At 39.1% G+C, this 26,120-nt stretch overlaps 1 protein-coding gene across 1 annotated transcript; it reads left to right on the top strand.

Annotated features, from left to right (window-relative positions):
• Positions 1-21,065: 21,065 nt before the first annotated feature.
• prdm12b (PR domain containing 12b) lies at positions 21,066-25,654 on the top strand. The gene is made up of 5 exons (XM_026940127.3): positions 21,066-21,672; positions 23,388-23,578; positions 23,666-23,821; positions 24,060-24,174; positions 24,473-25,654. Exons 1-5 carry the CDS (start codon positions 21,453-21,455, stop codon positions 24,895-24,897), a joined length of 1,107 nt encoding a protein of 368 aa, XP_026795928.1. The 5' UTR covers positions 21,066-21,452; the 3' UTR covers positions 24,898-25,654.
• The last annotated feature ends 466 nt before the right edge of the window (positions 25,655-26,120 follow it).

The raw sequence follows: 26,120 nt of genomic DNA, 5'->3' as shown, positions 1-26,120 counted from the left end.
CTTTTTGACACAGGGTTCGGACATTAGTCACACTCTCTGCTCTTATGGAACCAAACTGAGGTCAGGGGACATTCAGAAAAAAAGGTTGAGTCAAAAACATAAATGGACTTTCTATCATCTTTCATATGATGATATGAGACATCTCTATGTACAGTATAGTAGTTATTTGGAGATTATATATAGTTTATTTGCTTTTTATTATTTGCTTGCCACCTCTTTGTGTATCTGAGAGAGTTAGAATCTATATTTTTATGGAAAATATGGCTTGTTGCAATTATACTCTTTAGAAGAAGTGACTTTAGCTCCTGGATAGCACTGATGTGGTGGAATTCCCATGGCCACATCTCAGAGCTCTCGTCCAGTGAGAGTAAAATATCAGTGAGACATTATCAGGGTAACAGATCTTTTGCTTTAGGCCACGTGTGGGGCCACTGACAGAGTCCTAGTGTTCCCCTGTTCTGCAGGGCACAGGTAGATCTTATCAGGCCATGAAGCACTCCTCATTCCCAACCATCAGATTACTCACCTGCTCACCTACTGGGCCACTAGGGAAGGCTCTGATTTCCCTGGAAATTAGGAGTTGTCCTATTGAGCTGATTTATGATCAGAAACACTGTCTTTATCATAGTTGTTGCCTTAAAGTTTGACGAGGTGAAGCTATTTTTAACAGGATCTCTCCTCCTCTAATTCTAACTCAAGTGGAGGGAGCATTATGCTTTATTTTTTGATTATATTGTGGAAGCCATGTTCCTAACAACATTATTATGTGTGAACATTATTATGTACTACTGCAAGTACAACATTCTGGTATAATGTTGCAGTTGCTGATTTGTATTAGAATAGGCCAAATCTTTTTTCCTGTTCTTTCCCACTTCCTGCCCTATTACTGCAGTTAATATAATCAATAAAATGTCTAACAAAACTAATTAAATACCAGACCTGACAATTTATTGCCCTCGTAGAGTTGAAGAATAATTAGAGATAATCATGTCCTAGAGCAGGGGTTCTCCCTTTAACTGTAAAATAAATTCCACTGTAACCCTCAGCACATATTTATTTTAACGAGCGTATTCCAACTATTCAAATATTAGGATCATTATTTAAATGTGTAAAATAGTATTTTGACTATTTATTGGAGCCACAGAGCTTTTTATCCCTGAAATATCCATTAACAGAATAAAGTCCAGGTTGATATTATTTATAGGCCTATTTGTTTTTGAGTTATTGAGATATGGATTAAATCTATTCAGTTCAAATGACCAGTTAGACTTATAACTATAGAAAAACATTAAAGTAATAACTCTAAAAATGATTAAAAATGGTAGGTTGTGATTATTGTTAATAATAAATAAATAAATAAGTAAATAAATAAATAAATAAAAACAGACCTCCCTGGATATGCTTCACCAATCCCTTGAGAACCACATCACACATATGAACACCCACAAAAGTGCATGATGAGGCAGAAAACACATTTGTTGCGATTTCTGCCAGCCAGCAAGTTGTTTCTACCAGTAAATATTGACTTAAAATCTGAGTAATATCTATTGAAGTGAAAGTTATTAAAGTGAAAATTATTGAAATTTAGGAGTTAACTTGACTGAACATCACCTCACCACATCTCTTGCTTATGTATTAATTGTAATGCATTCTGATTGTGCCATCTGTCCCAACTGTCACAAAAATACTTACAATGCACAAGACTTATTTTGTGTTTGATTATGAAAATTGGGGGCTTTGTTTCTGTTCTCATGTTAAGTTTACATTGCCTTGCTTTTTTCCCTGAATTCAGATCTTTTTACTATACGAGAAGGTCAGATTTTATTATAAATGTTTCAGCTTCTGTAGAATTAAATAAATACATCTCTCTCTGGTCGTGCTTAGATGCAATCATTTGTGTAAAAATGGCACATTTAAATGACTGGCTTTATGTTTAGTTCATAGTGTTATTCTAAGGAGCACATTACTGACCATTATTTTTCTAATCGGTGCCTTGGGGCATAAAGCATTTTGGCACTTACTGTAATTTCTGTAGAATCCTGAAATATTAATATTCTACAAGATTGCAGTGAGCTGCCAGTAAATTGACTAATTTTACCTCTTTCCTGTTACACACTATTCTCAATCCAACCATTTAGATTTGCAGAACGAGCACACACCTATTTTTACATGCAGTTTATGTTGAATCTAATCAAGCTTTTTCTCATAGTATCATCACACTAGTTGTCTCTGCCTCTCCAACAAAGATATACGTATCAATCAGAAAGATGTCAGCTCCTCTGTTTCTCTATCTCCCTCCTGCAGAGCAGCCTCTCTGATTCTCAGCCTAGATCCAGTCTAAACACTTACCCAGGCCCCACTTATATGGACTGGAGTGTGAGTGTAGTGTCAACTATTGACCAGAGCCTGAATGGCAGTAAGTGTATGTTTGGGGGAGAGCAAGTGAGGGGGCTAAAGAGGTCTCTAACCTCTCGCCAGCTGCTTGGCTCTTCAATGGCTTGCGCCTTCACCACACCCTGGGGTGGTAATAATGCAACACCAGCTTATCCTAATCAATATGCTCATTTCACTTGTGGGGACTTTTCAATTCTCCAGAGTCATGTAGTTTGTTTGCCTGTTCAATTGTAACAATGTTAGATTATGTCTCATGGACTGAGGCTCAGGTTGTTGCACTTGAGACTGTCAGTTATGCTTGTGTACTTTTAGAACTGAAAATGTATATCGTGAATGGTCTGTCAGCTGACTATATTGTTTATTGATTGAGATTCATGAGTGTGCATTTGGTTGTGTTTGTCCTTGCTGTGAGTTTTTCTTTTTTTCCAGATCCAATATCTGTGCATTGGATTGTGTTATGCATATGTGCATTCATTTGTATGCTTATTTATGTGTGTGGTTTGTGCTCATTAGAGCCAATGGCATGTTTATGTTTATTAAGGGCTTGATCAGATGTGTATAAAAAGGCCTTGCCAAGAGGAAAAAGGTAAATGGTCAATAAAGTGCTCTTCAAACAAAAGCATGCCAAATGCAAGCATAAGAGTGTCTTAGTAAGCTGTGTGGGACACATCTGACATCAGTGCATTCCCAATCCTTCTGTATCCTCTCAGCTCCTCTCCTGCTCAAAAAAAAAAAAAAAACAAAACAAAAAAAACAGTCCAAATAAGTGGAAAATAAATGTCATCAATGGCTACGTGCTCTTGACTATTCAGGCATTTCCAGATGGGACTACGACAATATGAGAGAGACAATCTGTTAAAGTCACATGTTTCTAAATGATAGAAATAAATAACAGAAAGAGAGACTGAATACTTGCAGTTTTGGATAGACAATAGCAAGCCAATTACTGCTAACAAATGAGATGTAACATAGAAAGGCATAATGACTGCACTAAAACGCTACTTATCTAGGAAATGGGCTGACTTCTTTAGAAAACTGTTTCAAGGACATGCAGGCTTCCATTAGTGGAGAAGAATGGATAAACCAAGGATGTTAATAGTCTGAAAAGAATTGGTTGCATATATAGACAAATATAAGTGATATCCTTTGAGGTAGGAAAATATATTTTAACCATTTAAAAAGCATCGGTTGACCGTCCGTTATAATAAAGCAGATTATGGCAAGTAAAGTATGCCTTGGTATGAAGTGCATTAGTCCTTGCTCTGTTATGCAGGCCACTGTGCCCAGAGCTAATTAAAAACTGTCTCAAGCGTTTGTTCACGAATGACTTCAATTATTCAGGTGCCATAGCCAAGACAACCAAAATATTATTTTAGATTTCTCACAAATGATTAATGTATTATACTAAATGCCCTTAATAGGCCATATTACTCAGTTACCCCAGTGTTCCACTAAATGTAAAAAAAAACATGTAACGATTACACTGATTACACTGAGATATCATCACTCAATTTTTTTGGTCTTTCATGAAACAAATGACATCTTGAATAAGTTGATCATTTACATCATTTTCTTGGAACGAACAAGTATTATCCTTTCTCTTAAAAACTGTACTTTAATCATTTTTTTGGCCATGAAAGTCCCTAAGTGTTGCTATTAAGAGTTTATTAAATATTAAAAATTGTTCTGCACACAGACACTTAGGTAAACACAATATATATATTACCTAAGTGTGTGTGTGCAGAACAATTTTTAATATATGTATGTGTGTATATATTTGTGTGTGTGTATATATATTATATATATACACACACATACATACACCCACACACATGTACATTATACATACATATACATATATATACACACATAGCATTTATATACTGTTTTTTGTTTTTTCCCATGAGTGGACTACTACTCCATAATCAGCATGCATTTTGCAACAGATGGAGCAAAAAAAAGGTGGTGAGAAAGAAGAGGGAGGACAGAGTGGGTGGGGGGATAGGGCAGGGGCAACCTGAGGTCCCCCATGTCCCAGTCCAGAAAAGGAAATATGGGGGAAACATGTGTAATTTTCACCACAGGGTTCTGGGTAATTGAGTCATTTTAAATACAGATACGTAGATGAATAAAAGGGAAGAGCGTAGGTAATAAGATGGGAGAATACTCTCAAGAGATCAAATTGAGGATTTCTTCGAAGAACCGCAACTGTTTTCTTTCTTTTCATCTCAGAGCTTTTATATGTTATCATTTCAGCCAGATACCTATCTTAAGTAATTTTGTTTTCATTTAGCTCTCTTTGTAATGCTCTCCTTTTGTCAAAATGAAGGAGATTTGGCTTCTGTGGCCTTCTCAATTTTTTGGGCCAGATTTTAGCAACCAGAGCAACCAGATTTTTGCTCATGTCCTTGGTCTGCCAAAAGCATTTATGCTAAGTGCTGGATATAATTCTATAAAATGATGGACCGTTGAAAAGATCGTTCTCTTTGCGACATCATGGTTACAATGTCCTTGACACCATTAACTGTGGATTTAGACTGTTATAAACTTTGTAAACTTAATTTTGTAACATGTATTGATGAAATTATTTACTGAGATGTAAGATTTAAGCTTCTTTTATTGTTTTAGGGGACATACAGAATCAACTTCAGCCATTCCAGTTGCACTCTACTAGCAAATTATCATTCATAGAGAATATTACATAATATCAAAATCAGGGCTTTCTTATTCACACCCACATTTACTGCTCACACACACACACACACACACACACCAATACAGTAAGCAGTAATAATACATCTCTTATCTGCAGTGTGTCTCCCATAAGTGCCATCTGGACCTCTAGGCCAGGTGTCTGACCAGGGCAGGTATAAGGTCAGCTATGTCAGGGACATCACACTATGGGGTCAGTGAGAGCAAAATTTCCCCTATCAGGGGTTGGGTTTCTGACCACATGGGCGCTGTTCAGGCCTCCCTACTGAGAGTTGCCTAGCCAGTATAATGAAAGGGACATTGTATTTAGGGGTTCAAACCTAAATAAACCTAAAGCCTTAGTGATTGTTTCTTGTCTGATTAATATTAATTTACATGCCCTGGGAGACTATGGAAGCCCATAGAATCATTTGCACACTTTATAGATTTAGCTAACTGATTTGCCATGGCCATAAAAGTCTTCTCACCAAATTGCAAGTGTGAGCCAAAGTTTGATACACATGTCTGTCCATAACTCCGTAACCCTACTCACAGTATGCTCATTCCAATTTCATATGATTCTTCTGGTCATGACATGCCTGACAATTATTATTGTTTAATTTCATGTTTTAAAGAAGATGGTTTATGTATTATTGAGAGTAAATTAATTGCATTGCATGCTTTTTTGAAAAGTTCAGTACAATGCAGTTGTTTGGAGTGGTCCTTAAGTTATGGCTACACTCAGCTGAGCTACCACTAATTTAATGCTGCCTGTGACTAAGATTACAGGTCTAGTAAGTTTGCGTCTGCAGTACAAATCAGTCAGACATTACAAAAAATAAATAAATGAACCCATCTTAAAACACCACATTGCACACCCAAGTGCAAGTTGAGATCACATTGTTACAGAATCCATATAACAATGGAAACACCAGAAACACTGTTTATTCCCAAGTCTCCCCCTTATTTCTGTGGATAATCTCACCTGCATACTGTAGACTTGTATCTAGTAACTGCTGCTGTAATCATGTAGACTGTCCTGTGCTCATTCCAGGACTCCCAGCATGTTCAGTATGCTCATACTGAACACCCTTTCAACACAATTAGTACTGTTTGACTTTATAGTATACAGTAGTAGAAGAATGATGATTTATATTCCCACTGTCCGATGCCACTCAGAAGAGGATGGATTCCCTTTTGAGTCTTGGATCTAAAGTCACACCTGGGTTTCTGTAAAGATACTTTGTGACAATGTCTATTGGTAAAGGTGCTACACAACTAAAATTTAACTGCACTGACTATAAGACCCTTGGCACTTATGTCCATTTTTTTCGTAATACCTGAACTGACAGTCTGATAAGATTAAAGAAGAAAAGAAACAATAAAGAAACAAAAATTTTGTTTATTACACTATCAGGTCTCTGCTATGCTGGAGTTTGTTTAGATCAAACACAAAAAGAGCTTGAAATGGCAGGCATTTGGAATATGGAAAATCAGGCCTCGTTAGCAAGGTCATACAGTGAGGGGGGTAGATAGGGAGGGAAGGAAATTTTTTTAAAAGTGCTAAAAGCTGTAAGGTTGAGTATTTGCAAGCTCCTTCTCCAACACTCCTCCTTGTGCTGAAGAATAGAGAGAAAAAAGAACCACTGGGTCTTAAACAGCCATTCTGTATTCTGAGAGACAGACAGAGAGACAGAGACATTTTTAAGTCACCATTGAGTGAAATACTATTATGCACTAAAATGCTATTGTGCGCTATGATGACACAGTCCTGGGGTCTTCTACTAAATTATATCTTTTCATATATTAAAATTCCTAAAAAGCTTATCATGGGAATACACACTGTGGTAGAGAGAAAAGAGAAGAGGTGCTGTTATAATGTGGGAGAAAGCAGAACCAAGTATCCAGTGGATTAACTTCACATTAGACTCAGTGTGAGGAGACTAGTGTAGGATTTAAAATGAAGGAAGTTTCAAAAGAGAGATTAAAGAAAGCACTCAAATCTTGCTTTTCAGTTTGTTTCACCTCTTAGCTGCTGTAGAAATTCCTGAACCGCATGGGTCTGATATTGAGAGCTATTACAGGATAAGGCTCATCAAAGTTTATTTTAGCATGTAAAATTAGTTTGTAAAAAAATGGTAAAAAAACAAAACAAAAAAAAGTTACAATTAATTAACGTGTGTATACTGTTACAAAACGCATTTAACAATAACTATTGCAAACCCTTTATCTGTGCACCTTGACCATCTGATGCCTATAAAAAATATAAACATTCACTATTACAAAACCATGGACTTTAACACAGAGTTGGTTTGCTGTTATAACAGCCTCCTCTCTTCTAGGAAGGCTTTCCAGTAGATTTTGGAGCATGGACGTGGGGATTTGTGCTCATTCAGCTAAAAGAGCATTAGTGAAGTTGGGCACTTATGTCAAGCGAGAAGGCCTAGCATGCAGTCAGGGTTCCAATTCATCTCAAACGTGTTCAGTGGGGTTGAGGACAGGGCTCAGACCACTCGAGTTCTTGCACATCAGCCTCGGCAAACAATGTCTACACGGAGCTCGTTTTGTGCAGAGGGGCATTGTCATGCTGGAACATGTTTGAGCCTCTTAGTTCTAGTGAAGGGAAATCTTAATGGTACAGCACACAAAGACATTCTAGACAATTGTGCACTTATATGTTTGTTGCAACAGTTAGGGGACGGGTCACATATGGGTGTGATGGTCAGGTGTCCATACCTTTGGGCATGTAGTGTAACAATTGATGCGAAGGGAGTCATGTATCTTGCTCTCTGTGTGCACCTCTATTTTGAATGTGATGTCAGGCGTGTTTTTTGTCAGACTCAAGTGCTTTTATTTTTTTACCTGTTCTGTTTATTTTTTTTGTTCCCATTGATCTCTCAGTTCAATTTTCCCCAATGCATTTCATTTTTAACTCAGCAATACTGCCAATGGTCAGTCTGAAGGAGTCTTTATACTTCACTTGACCTGCCCGCAACTCTCCTTTGCCTGGACTGAAAAGAAAAAAAAAACAAACAAGATACACTGTTACGCTTACCCAGAACCTTCTAGCTCTTGCCTTCACATGGAGCAGTGGGAAGTGTGAGGACGGCATGATACACTATCAGCGCAGCTTGCTATCCAATCTATCTGCAACCAGTGGCTCAAGTGTCCACAGTTAAATCTGCCTAGATATATTGTGTATGCAGGTGAACCAGCGGCTGCACTGGGCTCCCCAGCTGAGAGTCTGTTATAGAAAATATTGACAAAGCCATCTCACTCCATTTTCATTGAATCAGTCCTGAGTCAATACACTCTCAATTTAGCACTTTGGCACCCTGGCCATTAAATTTGTTTTTGTATTAAGTTTTTTAAAGGAGATGAAAAGTTTGATTAACTTGTGATCTAATCTCTTTCTCTCCCTCTCTCTCTCTCTCTCTCTCTCTCTCTCTGTCTCTCTCCAGTATTTTCTATTTCAACTTCAGCCTTCACAGTAGGTAACCAGCTTGAAATGATGGAATATCAAAAGTAAGTGAAGCAAACTCAATTTACCCAATATACTGCCAAACTGTAAGTAGATATTGATTGAGACATCTCATGAATTGCTCTCACCCTTTAAAACACACACACACACACACAAGCACATACACAGCATATTGCCTCTTTATTCTATCTAAACATAGGTGGCCAGCCCTCAGTGGGATACTGTGAGACAATTTGACAATGAAATGATGTCTTCTTGGCTGCATTGTTGTGTTGTTTAATGAAACTAATTTTCATTTCATGAAAATTTTCCTGAAATTGTAGCGATTCATATGTTAGATTTCTCTTAAACTCATCCGCTTGCTACTGATCCTGGTGCACATTCTTAAAATGTTGTTATCCTTTGGAACAGCAGTAATTTCTTTGTGGCGTACACATTAAGTACAGAACTATTTCAGTATTTCATAGCCATGTCAGCTCCTTTAGAGGTGGAAAGAAATTAGTGTCAGGCATTTCAAGAAAGCAGAGCACTGAAAATCACGACATGGCATGAAATGGAAAAATTGACATACAAAACTTCACCAATGCCTTGCAAGCCTTCTATTACCATTTATTCTCTAAAAGATCTGATTTCATCTCATCTTTATCGTAAATGACAAGTGCAGGTTTATACTTTGTAACTATATATAGACTTTCAAAAGGCTTTTATTATGTTAATTTTTGCCAATATGCAGATTTTTCCCCACTTCACCTCTTATAAAGGAAGTCATTTCAGGTTTAAATAATGAGACAGAAGCACCTGGGTGGCCATCTTTCTCTTTCTGTTTTTCAATCTTTCGCTTTTCCTCCATTCCTGGCTCTGTTCATGTAGATACGGCTTTTAAAAGTTCCAATGGGTCTCTACGTTAAATGCCTAATGAAGGGGATAATGCATTTAAAGTAATGTGACATTAATTGTTTGAGGTTCATAATAACAGCCCTCAATCATCTGGAAGATTGCCTCGGGTTTTTAATGAGAGCCGTTTTCAAGGCAATGGACTCGAATGAGGGAATGACAGAGTCAAATTAGTTGGTTTGCCATTCATGCTCACTCTATTGCCTGCTATTTAAAAGTCATTGACCATTTAGGAATGGGCCATTGGTCGCAGTGAGCGAGCAAGATGCGCCAGTGCTTATGTTTGTGTTGCAGGGTGGAGGATGGATGGTTGGGTGGCAGCTCCACCTATGATAATGCTTTAAAAAAAGTAGTAGAAATGTCAAGTCCCTTCTGTGTGGAGGAGAATGGGACAAATAGTGGCGATTTTCAGTGGGCCCCATCCCTGCATTAACATAAGAAACAAGCCAATATGGATGGAAGTCAGCCGGTCTGGGCGCTGTCAGCGGAGGCTTTTGGCCAGGAGTGATTAATGTCTTTACGATACCACACACAGCCGGCGCCATGGCCCTCCTGCTCGCATCATCCTGAGCTCTCTAAGGAGCACACTTACCAGAGCTGGAGGTGCCCAACAATCTGCGAATCAGCACAAATGAGCAAAGTTTAATGTGTAAGAATGCACTGAAGTATCAGTATGCATTACAGATGATAATTCTTCATCTCTATTTGTTCTGGAATTAGAGCTTGTCACAGGCCAAACTATTTTTTTGGATGTCCTTAATTGATCATTTAAAAGTAAATAAAAGATAACATCTTAGTTGCCTAATGTTGTTTTACTCACTTTCTCAAAGACCTGACTTAGCGATTTTTGAAATTCTTTCACAGGTTTGTGTCCAGTTCTTTTTGGCTCCTTACCCGGTTCATTGAGAGTCTCTTATTATGTCTTCTCACCAAGGCCCACTCCATGAATTGAATAGTTGGTGTCTTTATTTTTCTCATTCTCTGACTGCAGACCTCATAATAGGTTCATTAATGCAGAAGTTGCATTTGGTTGACAATGGGTTAATGGCCCAAGGGTAGTCTATTGGCATCGGGAAAGGCCCAACAGGAGGAGGAGACTTTTTTTGCGGCCCTTTCAGTGTAGGTTCTCCAGGGGTCAACCGAGTGTCACCCAAAAGTGAACAAACATGTAATTGATGTTCGGACATCTCTGGCTGCCTCTTTTGAGCTGTGGCTGAAAAAGGCGCTGCTGTCTGGGCTTTGACTGTCCTTTGCAGGATAAGGGAAACTGATTTGTGAAAGCGTGGGATGAAAAGAGGTGCAATCTGCCAAGCTGCAAAAAGGGGGATACGCTTGAATTTTTCTCCTCTGTCTCTTGCTGAAATGATTGTGTTTTGCCTGGTGGTTAATTGCTACCCCCCACACACAGGTCGTGAAGAGGGGAGGCATACACTGCTGGTGTTCCTTTCTCCTCTGTACTGGGAACAGTGTCTGGTTTTGTCTCTGATTTTCATGGACATTAGGAGAAAATGTAGAGAGGAGTTGCAGCCCTTTTATAAGGCCATGTCAGGCTGGGTGATCTTGTGTCTTTACTATTTTCACTTCTGCATAACAACAGACAGCAATTTGTACACTGAGGATCACATCTAATACGAATGTTTAAGATAAAATGTTATTCTTATGAGACAGGTGTGAAAGACAAAACTTTCTACTCCTGAATTTTTTAAATGGTAAGTGACCAACAATTTCATTTAATTGTTGCCAAATTGGCCTTGGGTTTCCTAAATGTTTTTAGCCTTTCTAATAATCCTTGATGTTACTCAGAGGCCATCAATTAACAACAGTGGAAACATTCTGGAAATATCTTAAAACAAAATTAATTTGTGAAAGGTTATTAATGGCATTAGAGTTCAAAAATGAGTGTTGAAATGAGTTGTTTTTAGAAGGAAAAAGTCACTGTGTCCTGTGGCTGGTTTGAGCTGCACCCACCTGCCACCCCACTTTACCCTGCGGTCAGAGCAGCGATGATGTCAGTCAGCAAGCCCTTACCAGTAATTACACATCAGATGACAACAACTTAAAATTGATGTTCAATGCGGGAGAGCTAAGTGGACATTTTAAAAGTTAGATACAGGAAGCCAGAGAGAGGGAGGGAGGGCCCACAATATAAGGAGGGTAGCATGGGAATTGCTGGGGCAGCTGCACTGTACGCACACTACACTAATAGTCATGAAGAACCCATTGCTAAAAGCGCATTTGGCATCAATAGCAAATGAGTATTTATTCGGTAATGACCCAGAAGGTGTCCCTTAATTGAATAGTGAGAGTGGTGCCAAGCAGTAATAAAAGCAGATAGATTAGGGCAGGAAATATCTTCTTAAGTGGAACTGTAAATACATAAGAACATGCATTTATATCTCTGACCTTGAGCAAGATAACCACAGATTAAAAATTTAGCTGCTGGTGGGATAAATGGAGATTTTGCTTTTAGTTCTTGACTTTTTTTCTATTGCACACAGTGGACCTCTTTTGGCTGCCTTGAATATTGAATTGTACCTCTTAAGTGCATTAGGCATTAAATTGACTTGTGCTGAAAAACTTTGAACAAGGGTCTGTAAGCACTGTTTTGTGGAATGAAAGCTCTTTTGTTTTGAGAGCACATTTACCACATTTTTCTTGTCTTGTAAATGTCACAATCACATGAATAATAAAAATGATCAGTGGCTACCCATCTTAGATAAATGATACACAAATTATGTAAATGTGAGGGTCATGTTTGCTGGTTTTTACCTTTCCTGTCAAAGGAATTCTTCTTATGTATTTCTGTTAATGCTGCTAACAAGCTTTGCAAACAGCATTTGCACTCAGTGGACCCAGGACTGACTGACTCCAGCATCAGTAAATCAGCAAACAGATTATAGGAGCGGACTGTATTTATATATCAAAGGGAAAAACACTGTGCAACCAAACCACTACATTTCCATACACATCCACTGCTTTCATAATTACAAAGCATATATTTAAATAGGTTTGCAACATATATTTATCTGTCTGTTTTTTAATCATTGATGAATTGTGTAAGTCGATTTTGCAGGTCATGTTGCAAGTTGTGTAAGTTGTGTTTGCTTGCGCTTGAGTCAATGAATCCTTTTAGTCATGACTGAGATTCCCTCCTCTCTTGCTCAGTGGTTCTATGTTTGAGTTCGTGAATATTTTGGTCATGATAAAGATTCGCTGCTCACTCTTTCAGAGGATCACTCAAATCAGTGAGTTTTTCTTTTGCATACATCTCACACAAAAGTAAAGTTATAGTATTTTAAATGCTGTTTTCCCCCAGAAGTGCGAGATTACATTACAATTCCACTGAAAGACACACTGGCTGATGAAACTGCTATTTATTGATTTAACCATTTATTTAATATATATATATAAAATATAAAAAAATCTTTAAAATCTATGTTTATTTATATACCAGCATTTATTTTATAACTTACAGACTAATAGGCTATTGAGAAGTTCCATCTGACATTATCCTTTTATTTTTATTTTTATAAATACTTTGTCACTGTCCAAACATTTATGGACCTGACTATATAATATATAATAGCTCCATATGCAGCAAGCTGCGATGCACTGTGACACCTTTCTATCATAGCCAGCATTAACTTTTTCAGCAATTCGTGCTACAGTAGCTCTTCTGTGGGATCGGACCAGACAGACTAGCCTTCTCAACCCACATGCATCTGTAGCCTTAGGTGCCCACAATCCTGTCAGCGGTTCACCGATTGTTCTTCCTTGGACCATTTTTGGTAGGTACTAACCCCTACATACCAGGAACACCCCACAAGGCCTCCCGTTTTGGAGATGCTCTGACCCAGTCATCCAGCCATCACAATTTGGCCCTTGTCAAAGTCACTCAGATCTTATGCTTGCCCATTTTTCCTGCTTCCAACACATCAACTTCAAAAACTGACTGTTCACTTGCTGCCTATTATGGCTGTTGTTATGGACTGCAGAACAGTAACTACTGGCCCTGTTGGTGTCCCTGTCTCTGTTTTTGTCTGTGAGGAGACCCATGAGACTGTTGCTAATGCTGTGAATGACTTAGTCCCTATAGCTCAGTCTTAAACCTGTCCCTTAACTTACTGATCATGACATAGCTTGAAAGTTTCCAAGAAGCCCCACATAATAGATGCTTAATAAAGACATCATTGTATAATAAGATTTCTAAGCAAAAAAAATGGTTTGATTATGTATTATTGTGTACATTTATTTTTTCAAAATTTCTTTGAAACTGCTAAGTGCTGGAAAATAGCTTGTCTTGCATAGCAGTTGTACTGGCTTTTGCAGACATTTTAAAAATGTTCGTTATTCATTTTAATGTCACAGGCTGAACCTACGGTAAGTATGAGTACTATGAAATATATAAATTAACAGAATAAAATAGGTTTTTTGATAATATAAATAATTTTAAAAGTACCTTTCTTCATGCGTGTCCCAAGCAAGCATCCTTGTCCCTGGTGTTAGCTATTTTAAAAAACTTGGATTTTGAAGTGCTTCCAGGGCCAAAGTTAAGCAGCCATTTCAACCAGCACCACTAGACTTTCCTAGACTTTCCACACTCTATAAGTTATCATTTTACTTAAATTCTATTTTTTTTTCTTGTGGATAATTTAGATGCATCATTGGTGTTACACCTGTCAGTCTTCCTGTAAAATATTTTACTGGAAAAAAGGAATAATTTTTTGATACTGGCATGATTAGTGATGTGTGCTTTGAGATGCTGAGATTCCAAGCAAAATACAGCAGTTTGCTGATGAAAGTCTACACTTCATGTGCCTTCACTTTAGTTAACATAATTGTTAGTTAAAATTATTGTTCACTCAGATGTGTATTCCTCAGATATGGAACATTTTCTGATTAGTTGTGTCAATTGCAGAGGTGTAAAAAAAAAGTCTTTTGTGAAGTAATTACTCAAGTCGTTTTTTTTTTACCAGATGACTTATTTGCTCTTACTTGAGTAATTTTCTTGATCACTACTTTTAATTTAACTCATGAATTATTACTATAGTAGCAGTACCTTTACTCAAGACCTTTACTTTGTACAATTTCCACCACTTGTTGTAACTAACAGCTAAGCTCATAGTTGTATAGGAATCAAATACATGAAATCTTTTGGCCAGGATTTAGGCCTCATCACAGTACTGGGGCAGGGCTGGTTAAAGTAGATAATGACCTACTACTGACCTCTGATCAGAGTCTTGGCTCTTTGCTTGCGTTACATGAATTCTCTGCAGCTATTGATACCAAATAGATAAAAAAATATATATTCTTCCAGAACAACAAAAAAATGTTGTCGACCTTAAGGGAATAGCTCTTTCCTGGCTCAGGTTTCATTTGAATGACCGTTATCAGCTAATGTCAATGGTAACTTCTCTGTGCATAAAAAAGTTTGATTTTCCACAAGGCTCTGTTCCAGGCCAACTGCGTTTTTCCCAGTATATACTACCTCTGGGAATTAGCTTCCACTGGTATGACAGCTATATGTTTCAACCAGATGACAAACACCAGCCTAATAATGATAAGAAATGTGTAAAAGACACTGGATAATGAATCACTTCCTCCAACTTAATTCAGACATGACAGAAGTACTTCTGCCCTGGCCACAGGGTACAAGAAACATTGCTAAGCTAAGAAATATAATGTTGCTATGATCTATGAAGCATTGAATCATCTTGTCCAAAGTAAATTTTGGTCTACAGTATTATGATCCACCACTCTTGCTTTGATTTTAAAAATTTATGTTCTTTATCAGCATCTAGAACAGTAAAGACTACAACAAGATGAAAATAAAAGGTAAAATCTTAACTCCTTAAGGGTCCTTGGGTTTCCTCTCTGAGAGAAGCCCTGAGGGTTCTGTGTAGAATTCTACGACAGAGTGTTTCTCCATCACAAGAGCAGTTAGTGTTCAGGACAGAGAAACTGTTGCCCCCCCTCATCAAGCAGTCATTCAGGTTTGCTGATGCTGGAGGGACAGGCCACTTTATTTCTCTCTGTGCCCTCATGTCTGTGATACTTCCTAGCTCTCCCTTTTATTTATGCTGTCAAGCATTTATGCTGTACCTCGCTCCTACTGCCGGATGCCAGTGCATGATCCTGACACAATTCTACTACTGTGGCTCCTCTTGTCCCCAGACCTGCGTGATTCATCCTGAATGTCTACTCCTGCTTCCTTTATCTGGACTTTCTGCACTTGTGACTCATGTCCTGCTGCTATGGATGGTCCCACATGGATACTCCAATGATCTGCACCTCCCAAAAAACAGTTTATGGCCAAAACACACCTTTTGCTTTTATCTTAAATGGATACTGTAGATTTGTACAAGAACTGCTGCAATCACGAAGACTGCCCTGTGCTCATCCCAGGACTCTTATTCACAATATATTCATAACGAACTTCCTGTTTGACTTTGCTCTTCTACAACTGTTTTAGTATAATGATTTATAATCCCACTATATAGTGTCACTGTGAAGAGAGTTCAGGGAATTTTTCCTTCTGTATCTGGATTTCTGTCAAACTGCTTAGTGTCTATTGTTAACAATGTATTTTGTTGCCAGTGTACAAATAAAATGTAATTAAATTGAATATTGGCTCTCCATTTTCCTTATTTGTCCTTAGTTTCAAAGTTCTTTTTATTAGAAACGCTAAAAACTAATTTGTTATCACGTGCATTCATTCCATATTTCCTGTATTTAAGCCCTAGTTTACTTTTCTTTTCTTTTTTTTTCTTTTTGGTTGTGCTAATCTACAATTCTGAACCATGTTAATGTTAATATTAGACTTTCCAGTATTTAGTTGTCTGCTTTCTAATTCTTCTGTGTTAACTCTGGTTCCTGTTTTCAAGTACTTTGTGTGCTCTAATTGCATGTTTAGCTTCTTTCATTTCTGAACCCGTGGTGTGTTTTGGAGTTTGAGGTTCGGATTCTGTTAAACTTTCCTTAGTGCTTCTTGCTACACTTTAGTCTAAACAGTCTGACTTTGTGTTGCTTAGACTGCAGTAGTGTACAATACAGGAATCCTTTCCTCTGAAGGTAATATACAGATTTATTACACAGTAAAATTTAGCATAGTTTAATGTGCATTTCAGTCTCACAGTAAGATCTGATAATGGTGATAAAATTGTGTGGGACTGAAGATGCCTCTGTCATATATGAGCAGCAAACTGCTTCTTTATGGAGAAAGCATGGTGACAGATTGAGAATATTTAACCAAAATGCCACAGTATTTAAAGCAGTTTTGTAAGATCTGTAAACAATCACTATTTAAAATCTATATTTTTTTACTGCTAAGTGCTATCCATCATTTTAATATGTCATGGTGATTTGCTAAATCCATCCACTGTGAGCATTGTGGTGTTCACCCACTGAGCAGGTCTGTCTCTGTCTCCCATGGACTCTGTCAGCAGCTGCTTCCAAATCCAACTCTTTTATATAGCATTCTCTTCAGAAATAAATACATGTATTGATTCATATCCAACCAATTCTTATCAGGTCAAATTTGTATGTTATGTTTTGTCCATTGTGAGTATATAGGTTTTGTGTTTGTGTGTCTGCTGTATGTGTGTATGTGAAGATGACTGATTTTTGCACAGTCTGGTCTTTGAGTTCAGCTCAGAAAGAGTAAATTTATTAGAGCTAAAGTAGCAGAGGGCTTTATTTCCATGCTCTGCTCCAGGGCTGAGTCTATTCATAGCTGTGAAACATTTCTCTATAATACAGAAGAAAGCCCTGGTCTTGAATGTGGCTAATTAGCTCCCACTTTTAACTACATCAACTTGTCAGAAGTAATTAAACTCCTTGGTTGGTTTGTCAGATAGGTATTTTTTAAAATAGGGTAGGTTTAAAAGCAGGAATTAAGGGTGTGCGAAAGTATGTGAATAAACTTTTAATATTCTTTGCGCAATTGCATGAAGAACCTTGACAACTTCATCAGTTCCAGCAAGGTTCATTTGGGAGATTTGTTATGGCAATAATGGAAATAGTGCTTTAAGACAATAAACTAGCTGTTAAAAATAAAATAGTGAAAATAAAGTAAATGCTGTCAGAATTAGTCATGTCTGTGCGCTAAGGGTTAGGGATAGATCAGAGTTAGGCTCTGCTTCATGGCACGATTAATGCCGTGTATCAGAACCGCTTTGCGCGCGCCAGGGTTTTATTATCAGGGAAATATTTTCTGCTTTTCAATTCGTCCTGTGCTTGATTTTATTTCACTGTGCTGGATGTGAACTGCAGGAAATCTTCGGTAAAATGCCTCTGTAAATGGAGGTTATTCAGTTTACATTAAAGCAGTGAGAGCATTGCAGTAAATGCCTCTGCACATTAATTGCTTGTGTAGAATATATTGGCTGTGACAACAAGACCAGACTCTGCTAACAGATTCACAACATACATACAGAGAGCCTCATTTTTGTATTCAATTACTATTCTTAAATTTTCAATACACAAATTTTCGTTTGCAAAATATTATTGCAGTAAAAAGGCAATAGACTTAAGCGTGTAAATGCCCGTGTTAATGAGAGGAAGTAAAAGCCTCGAGCCAGACGCAGACGCTCCTCTTTTTTAAGCGGTTTCATTCGACTTGTGCACGTGCTGCAGCACGGTCCGTTCGTGAATAAACGCTTTATTGTTAGAGAAAAAAAAATCAACCTCGAACGATGAATATGCATTAAGAGTCGCGTGATGATGGTGGTGTGCGGGGTCTGGTCTGCGGGGTTAGTCCTCCATTTGGGTGCGTTCCCAAGAGCGCGCGTGCGGAGTCTCCGAGCTGTGTGTCTGTCCTGCTAGTGTTTAATTCGCGCTCTCCCCTCAGCTCGTGTAAGTGGGCCAGACCTGAAGAAACCTCTATTTTGTTTTGCTGTGTCTCCTCTCTCTTTCAAATAATCAGCTGTGTGCCAAAAGTGTCCCCCCTTGTTTTTACGCGTGCCAGTCACCTGCCGTCCGCCTCGGTCCTTTCCCCGCTTTTCTCTGAAGCTCGTCTTTAAAAAAAAAAAAAAAAAAAAAAAAAAGCTCGCCTTTCTCTCTCTAATTCTTTTGACTTTCCGCGGTCTGGATCCCAAGTGAGATTCAGATTGGGTACGTATTGAACCCCCCATTGTCTTTCAAGAGCTGTACTACGCTAATTAAATTTTATATCCAACCATATAAAACCCACCTCTTCTCCACGCTCCCAATTCAGCTTTGCAGGCAGACTCTTCTCTTTTTCTTAGTCTGAAAAAATCCAGTGTTCATTGAGTCAGATCAGTTGAAAAACATTTGCAAATCTCTATTATTCCGGGATTTTTGTCCCCTTTCTTTTGTGATAAAAGCAGCCCGAAACAGCTTGCTGCTTTGTGCAGCCTGAAGCGCTCTGGGAAGCAGGATGAGGCCATGAATGCTAAGTGCATTACGCGCAACGAGAACGTCTCTTTATCCCGCTATTATTAGGCTTACATTTATATCCACGATATCATTTGCATCTAATTTTCAAATTAAATATTAAGTGAAGTATTTAAGCGCGATGTAGTGCTCCAGGGCAAGTCCTTCTCTGTTCTCAGCATTACTTCTCACGCAACTTTTTCACCAGCTCCGTTTAAGACTTTAATTCATCTGTTCTTCTGCAGAAATTCAGGGCGTCATTTAGTGAAACTTTGAGTAATTACTGTTTCATTTTCCCCAAACAGGTGTTTTTCAGTCTAATCTTACATCTGTGCTGCTGTATTATACGCATATGAGCACAGTATCATCAGTTTCTGAGCGTGTGGCCAAGCTTTTCAAATCAGCAGAAATAAGAGGATAAGAGTCATATGTGTGGTGTAAACACCATGATCACTTCAGTGGGGTTCTGCAATAATTTTAAGAAGCATCGAAAAAAGGTTCAGTGTGTGTGTGAACAGTGTGGTTCATCCCAAAACTTCAGAATTTCTCTGCGCCTTTTACGCACTGGCGGTGATCTCTGTTTAAAAAGCTCAGTGTGCACACAACACTACATCTCTTATTCTAATGTAGTGTCCATTCCCTCACCATTTCAGAGCTTTCTTTAAAAAAAATCTGAATTCGGAATTGATGTAGATTTATTAAGTGGAAAAAATATATTTGCTTGCCTGCGTTTTATTTCAGATTTTCAGTAAATAAACTCTCGAATCGTTACATTTTATACGAAACCAATAACAGTGCAATACATATTTAATTACAATAAATATAAATCCATCTAAATGTGTGCAAATCCTATTTACTGAGGAGGGGCAAATACCTAATAAGGGGAGAAACCTGGAGGGGGGTGTGGGGGGGTTAAGGGGGTTAAGGTCCCTCAAAAAGCAGCTGTTGAATCCTAATCTGTTTTCATGCCCTGCCACTCACCTACTGTCTTTCTCTCTGTCTGTGTCTCCCTCTCTCTCTCTCTCTCTCTCTCTGTCTGTCTTTTTCTGTCTCTCTCTCTCTCCCTGTCTCTGTCCCTGTCTCTCTCTGTGTGTCTCTCTGTCTCTCTCTCTCTCTCTCTCTCTCTCTCTCAGGTCCTCTCCAGCATTGCGCTCTTCTCTGCACTCTCGCGCTCTTGTCCTGTTTCACCCTCTCCTCTCTCCCAGACCCCAACCTTGACCAGACTTTTTTCGGACCTTCCCCTTGTAGTGCTCCCAAAGAAAAAAAAAACACGAGTGCATGGATGTCAAATCGCCCTCAAAGAACACCGTGAAAGATTGATTTTTGCGGCCGACATTACATCGGAGAGAGCTGAATGGGAAACCCTGCACGCCGGGGGCCGGAATAAAGATGTCCTCCCTGTTGGAAAAAGGGGGGAAACTGCCCATTTAAGCTCAGTCCATCAACCTTGAAAAAGAGAAGGGAGAAAGACGTGGAGCTATTCAAAGGAAAGCCCATATTCCCCTCTTACAATACCTAAAGACTTTAAATTAATATCCATGAATATTAAATCACTTTGGCCTGAAAAAGGACGAAATAAAAGACTTGACCCAAGCAGCTTTACATATTAGTGAGCTTAAGAAGGTCATTAAAATCTGTTCAGCTGGAATATATGCTTTTCATTTCGATATGTTTACTAGGTGCTGGATATCACATTCACTTGCTCTGCTTTTTTAGATTGCTGAGACTGTATTACTTTAAGCTGATGGTTGTCTTGGATGAGAAAAAAAGCAACAGTTTGCAGCATTTACTCTTAAATTGCAGCAAATAAAAAAATAAAATATGAACATGACAAGCTGCTCTGTTCAATGATTTAATTTTTATTACTTTTACAATTTTGTTGCATTCTTTCTTTGCAGTTATTTTTATTTTCCGCTCACATCAGTAGCCTCCTGCAGGACATAAAGAAGCTCGGCTGTCACATTGCTTAACTTCTGACTTCTTCTCAGACGTTTCTGCCAAAATGTAAGTGGCATCAGTTTTTGGTGTTAATCCCTCCGTCGCTGCAGCTTGTTTTCATGCAGAGATTTCATGTCGTGTCTCTGGTGTGCTTACAGTGTTTTCCCTGCCACTGTGGGCCATTTTCACAAGTGTGACAGAGAGGCTGCTTATTTTAGTCAAAATGTGCTTGTTGAATGTTGAAAACACACACACACACACACACACACACACACACACACACACACGCTGCCCCCACCTGATGGCCACTCAATAAAGAGCGTGCGTTTCCCCCCCATGCTAGAACAAGTCTGCAGACACACAGCACACAAGGGGTGGGTCATTAATAACTAATTACCGCAGGTCAGAGCCTAACGCACATATAAAGCCCACGGGAGCCGCACAACAGCAACACTTCCAGCACTGCGCTCCGCCAGCACAGACCCACACACCGAGCTTAGACACAGAGCTCTCAAAAACAAACAAACAACAAAAAACAGAGATATAGGCAAATTATTATTATTATTATTTTTAAATATCAGACCTGCTGTGTAACTGATTTATTTCCAGATAAAGGACATTTTACAGTTAAGGGTGTTACATCACAGTGAGATTAGAAATCATGGGCTCCGTGTTGCCCGCTGAAGCGCTGGCCCTGAAGGCTGGATTTAAGCCGCACACACTGGCTCTGTCAGACATCATCACCTCCGACATCCTGCACAGCTTCCTGTACGGCCGCTGGAGGAACGCGCTGGGGGAACATCTGCTCGAGGACAAGAGCAGCGCCGCGGGACCCAAAACCGCCTTCACCGCCGAGGTGCTGGCGCAGTCGTTCTCCGGAGGTGAGTGCACTTCACCGCACTTTACCGCACCGCACTTCACCGCACTTTACCGCACCGCACTTCACCGCACCGCACTTCACCGCACCGCACTTCACCGCACCTCACCGCACCGCACCGCACCGCACTTCACCGCACCGCACCGCACTTCACCGCACCGCACCGCTCCGAGCAGCAGCGTCCCGCCGCACACTCACACGTTCACCTCAGAAGGTTTTTTTTTTAATAAAAGCTGGGCCGGTTTTTTACCTGATAAAAGGAAAGGTTTGTAAAGTGTTATTCAGAGGGATGCTGTGTCTCCAAAGCCTCAGACATTCACTCAATCTTTCATTCAGCTCGTGCGTTTTCTACAAACTGCTTGAAGACACTAAAAAGTTTCCTAAAGAACCAGAAATGAAGCTCTTCTATTAAGCTCTTGTTTGAAACAAAAATGTAGCTTTAGTTTTGGCGAACAAACTAAATTAATGAAACATTTTATTATTTTATTCCTTTATTCATTTGTTATACAAAAGAGAAGATTAATAATTAATGTTAATGTGTAACAGGAAGTCAAATGGGTTTTTCTTGTTTCTCATGTTTACACATAACAAGCACACATTGTGTGTTCAGAGCTTCCTCACACTGTAAGAGCTGATCTTAAATCAGACTTACAGTCTCACACACTGCTCCAGCTCCAGGCGTCCATCATCCAGGACAGCTTTCCTTCAGTAGCCCATGGACAGGACTGTCTCTTTCTGTCTCTCTCTCTCTCTCTCTCTCTCTGTCTCTGTCTCTCTCTGTCTCTGTCTGTCTGTGTATCTATCTGTCTGTCTGTCTCTGTCTCACTGTCTCTCTCTGTCTCTCTCTCTCTGTCCCTCTGTCTCTGTCACTCTCTGTCTCTCTCTCTCTGTCTGTCTGTCCCTCTATCTCTGTCTGTCTCTTTGTCTCTTTCTGTCTGTCTGTCCCTCTGCCTCTGTCTCTGTCTCTCTGTCTCTCTGTCTCTCTCTCTCTCTCTCTGTTCTGACAGTACTACAGCGTGAAGTTCTGATTTTAACACTGTTCTCACCACGTCAGCTGTCTAATCTCTTTTCCATTTGAAATCTGAAATCCATGGGCATTTTAAAAGCCCTCGTTTTCAGTGCAGATTTATTGCTGAAGCGTCCTTTAATGGATAACGAGGATGAAATGAGGCATTTCTTTCAAAGCGTGTGGAGTTGTTCATTCCCATTCCCACTGAAAGCATAACAAATCACCCTTTCATGGCTGTAAAGAGGTATTTCACATTCATTTGGCCGCTTTTTTATGCCATGGCAGGATGCTGGAGCAAACCATGCAGAATGCTTTAGACACCTATTCCTCTGAAACATATTAATTGAAATGGTTTTTCAATAGAAAAATAAATAGCTACAACCTTTGGATGAATGAATGCACGATATGTGTTTGTGTGTTGTATAGCTTCATTTTATTATTGATTTCTGGAATTTTATTTTGTAGTTGTTTTTTTATCTACTCTTCCTTTTCAATGACTTAATACTTTCCAGAATCTTTTTCAGTATCACATTTGATGAATGGAAAGTCTGGCTCCCAATAATGTCTGACTGAATACCAGCATGAGTTGGCTTTTTAGTTCCAGAGACTTAAATATCTTAAGATTTAAATATCTATCAGAACTTTATAGATACTATCTTTGCCTACATATCACTGAGCTGTAAACTTTATTTTCTGCATCTTTTCTGCAGAGGTGCAGAAGCTGTCAAGCCTTGTGTTGCCCAGCGAGGTGATCATCGCACAGAGCTCCATCCCTGGTGAAGGTCTTGGCATCTTCTCCAAGACATGGATCAAGGCAGGCACTGAGATGGGACCCTTCACTGGCAGGATCATTGCACCTGAACACGTAGACCTCTTTAAGAACAACAACCTCATGTGGGAGGTAAGGGCAACAGGAGTGTGCTGGCTGTCACTGAGCAGGGGTTATGACTTGTAGACTGAGTGTAAATTTGTTGATGTTTGTTCTCAGGTTTTCAATGAGGATGGGACAGTGCGCTACTTCATCGATGCCAGTCAAGAGGATCATCGCAGCTGGATGACCTACATCAAATGTGCTCGGAATGAGCAAGAGCAGAACCTAGAGGTGGTGCAGATTGGAAGCAGCATATTCTACAAAGCAGTAGAGGTAATAATAATAATAATAATAATAATAATAATAATAATAATTGTTTTATAAAGATTGTTGGCAATCTTATTTTGTTTTAAACACTGTTTTAAACACATTTATTTATAAATATAAAAATAGTTATAAGATCAGATATAATTGTAGGTAATATCTGCATTTCAGTAAAATTCAGTTGTAATTTTTTTTTAAAGTATATTTAATTTCTGAATAATTATTTCTGATCTTTTGTTCTCTTTAGACAATACCACCGGATCAGGAACTGCTGGTATGGTATGGAAATTCCCACAACACATTTTTGGGTATTCCTGGGGTTCCTGGCATAGACGATGAGCATCAGAAGAAGCATAAAAATGGTAAGATACTTCAGGATTTCATTAGGACTATTCCTGTGAGGAGAGTTAAAATCAGATGTCTGTTATAGACAGTGACTAAACAAACATGTTTCAATCAATGGTTTTTTTTTTTTCATGATCATAGTTTGACATTAACTCTGTCGTTTGCGAGGATATGAATATTATTAATATGAATCCATCACAGATTTTCTTTCACTTCGACATATTTTTAGATAAATGTGATGCCATGCATGTGACAATTTCCCTGATAATTCTTACTGTGTAAACTGTGACTGACATGTTCGCTTTCTCGTCTCAGACGATTTCCACGTATGTGACACGTCGTCGTCCGGCACGTCCCTGGGCACGGTAGGCCGCATGCGCTGCGTGATCTGCCACCGCGGCTTCAATTCACGCAGCAACCTGCGCTCACACATGCGCATCCACACACTCGACAAGCCCTTCGTCTGCCGCTTCTGCAACCGCAGGTTCAGTCAGTCATCCACGCTGCGCAACCACGTGCGCCTGCACACTGGCGAGCGCCCCTACAAGTGCCACGTGTGCCAGAGCGCCTACTCACAGCTGGCAGGCCTGCGTGCGCACCAGAAAAGCGCAAGGCACCGTCCTCCCAGCGCCGGGCCCGTGGTGGGGCTGCAGACCCCCTCACCTCCTCCTCCTCCTCAGATGGCAGCGGTGCCTCACCCGGCCTCGCTGGTGCACCACATCCCCACCATGGTGCTATGAGGTGTGAAAGTGTCCCTCTGCTTTCAAACTTTACAGCCGCGTAGAGCACATGGCGCTGTCTGAAGTTACACATCCTCTCAGTGGATGCTGTGTTGTTCAAGCTCCTGGCTGTGTGCTGGAGACTCGGTGTACTTGATGCACAGGGCTGAGGAGCTCAGGGTGTGACAGTACTGACATGAGCAACAGAGTGCGGTTTTGTACGTATATTGTGTTGAATGCTCAGAGGCACAAATAGCAGGGAGTTCTGAGTAGAAGCCTTGAGTCTACTGATATCTGTTATATGTGGCTCATCCATGAGCGAGCAATGTCAATGAGGTGGTCAGTCAAAGTGTGTAATCGGTTAATCTTTGCATGCAAAATTGTTACAGTGTAACAATAATAGCCACTTTTTTTAATAAAACCTCAAAGAATGCACATGAGGCTGCTGTTGTGTATCAGTGAACATGGGGACAGGGCAGAAAGGAGTGCATTTCAAGCCTCACTGGCCCCACCTATTGACCTGCATGTCACCTCCAGTGAGTAAAGTTCAGGAGCACAAAATTGTAAATTATCTGTGTAAGGTTTGTAAAGTAATGTGAAAATAATTTTAAAATCTACTTCTGCAACTTACTGAACAGTCACTTTATTTGTGTATGTATGTAAAACATAAATAAGAATAATTGGCTCTATTATATTATGTACTTTGTTTGCTGAAATAAACTCTTTGAATATTCACATTGTATTCTAATAAATGATTACTTAATCACTTTTAGTATAATATGTTTATTTCTGCCTTTTGCTTTGTTGTCATTAATAATAATCCATCCTGGCTCATCAATTTAATATAACATTCATTTTAAAGTTTTTTTTTTAATGATAAAAACACACCTGAAAGGTGGAAAGGTGGAAAAGTTTAAATAAAATGAGTAAAAAAAAATTACCACGTAAAAAGACAATTTTAACAGTAGATATAGTAAGTCATATCACCATACAAGTGTAAGTTGTTATAGTATCTGCTATAGTTTTATTCACATTTGGTTCGTTTCCAGTCAATCAATAGTACAACTAATGTGGTGTCCAGAAAGTCACATGACTATATCTTGCACAACACTGAAAACCCCAGTGGCACAGCAAATACGCCAGTAGACTTTTATATTTGTTTCCACTGAACCACATTTACATTAGATTATTTTGGACATGTAAGCATTGTTTTTGGTACAAAACCTTGCAAACTTAAATGATCA

This window comes from Pangasianodon hypophthalmus, chromosome 24 (genome assembly GCF_027358585.1).
Source record: "Pangasianodon hypophthalmus isolate fPanHyp1 chromosome 24, fPanHyp1.pri, whole genome shotgun sequence".
Lineage (NCBI taxonomy): Eukaryota > Metazoa > Chordata > Actinopteri > Siluriformes > Pangasiidae > Pangasianodon > Pangasianodon hypophthalmus.
Note: the sequence above shows the minus strand (reverse complement) of the source record. Positions and strands in the feature narration are given on the sequence as shown.

Coding starts and splice junctions, on each gene's coding strand:
- prdm12b (XM_026940127.3), top strand. CDS start 21,453: ATGGGCTCCGTGTTGCCCGCTGAAGCGCTGGCCCTGAAGGCTGGATTT. Junction 21,673..23,387: donor GGCGCAGTCGTTCTCCGGAG/GTGAGTGCACTT, acceptor TCTTTTCTGCAG/AGGTGCAGAAGCTGTCAAGC. Junction 23,822..24,059: donor TATTCTACAAAGCAGTAGAG/GTAATAATAATA, acceptor TGTTCTCTTTAG/ACAATACCACCGGATCAGGA.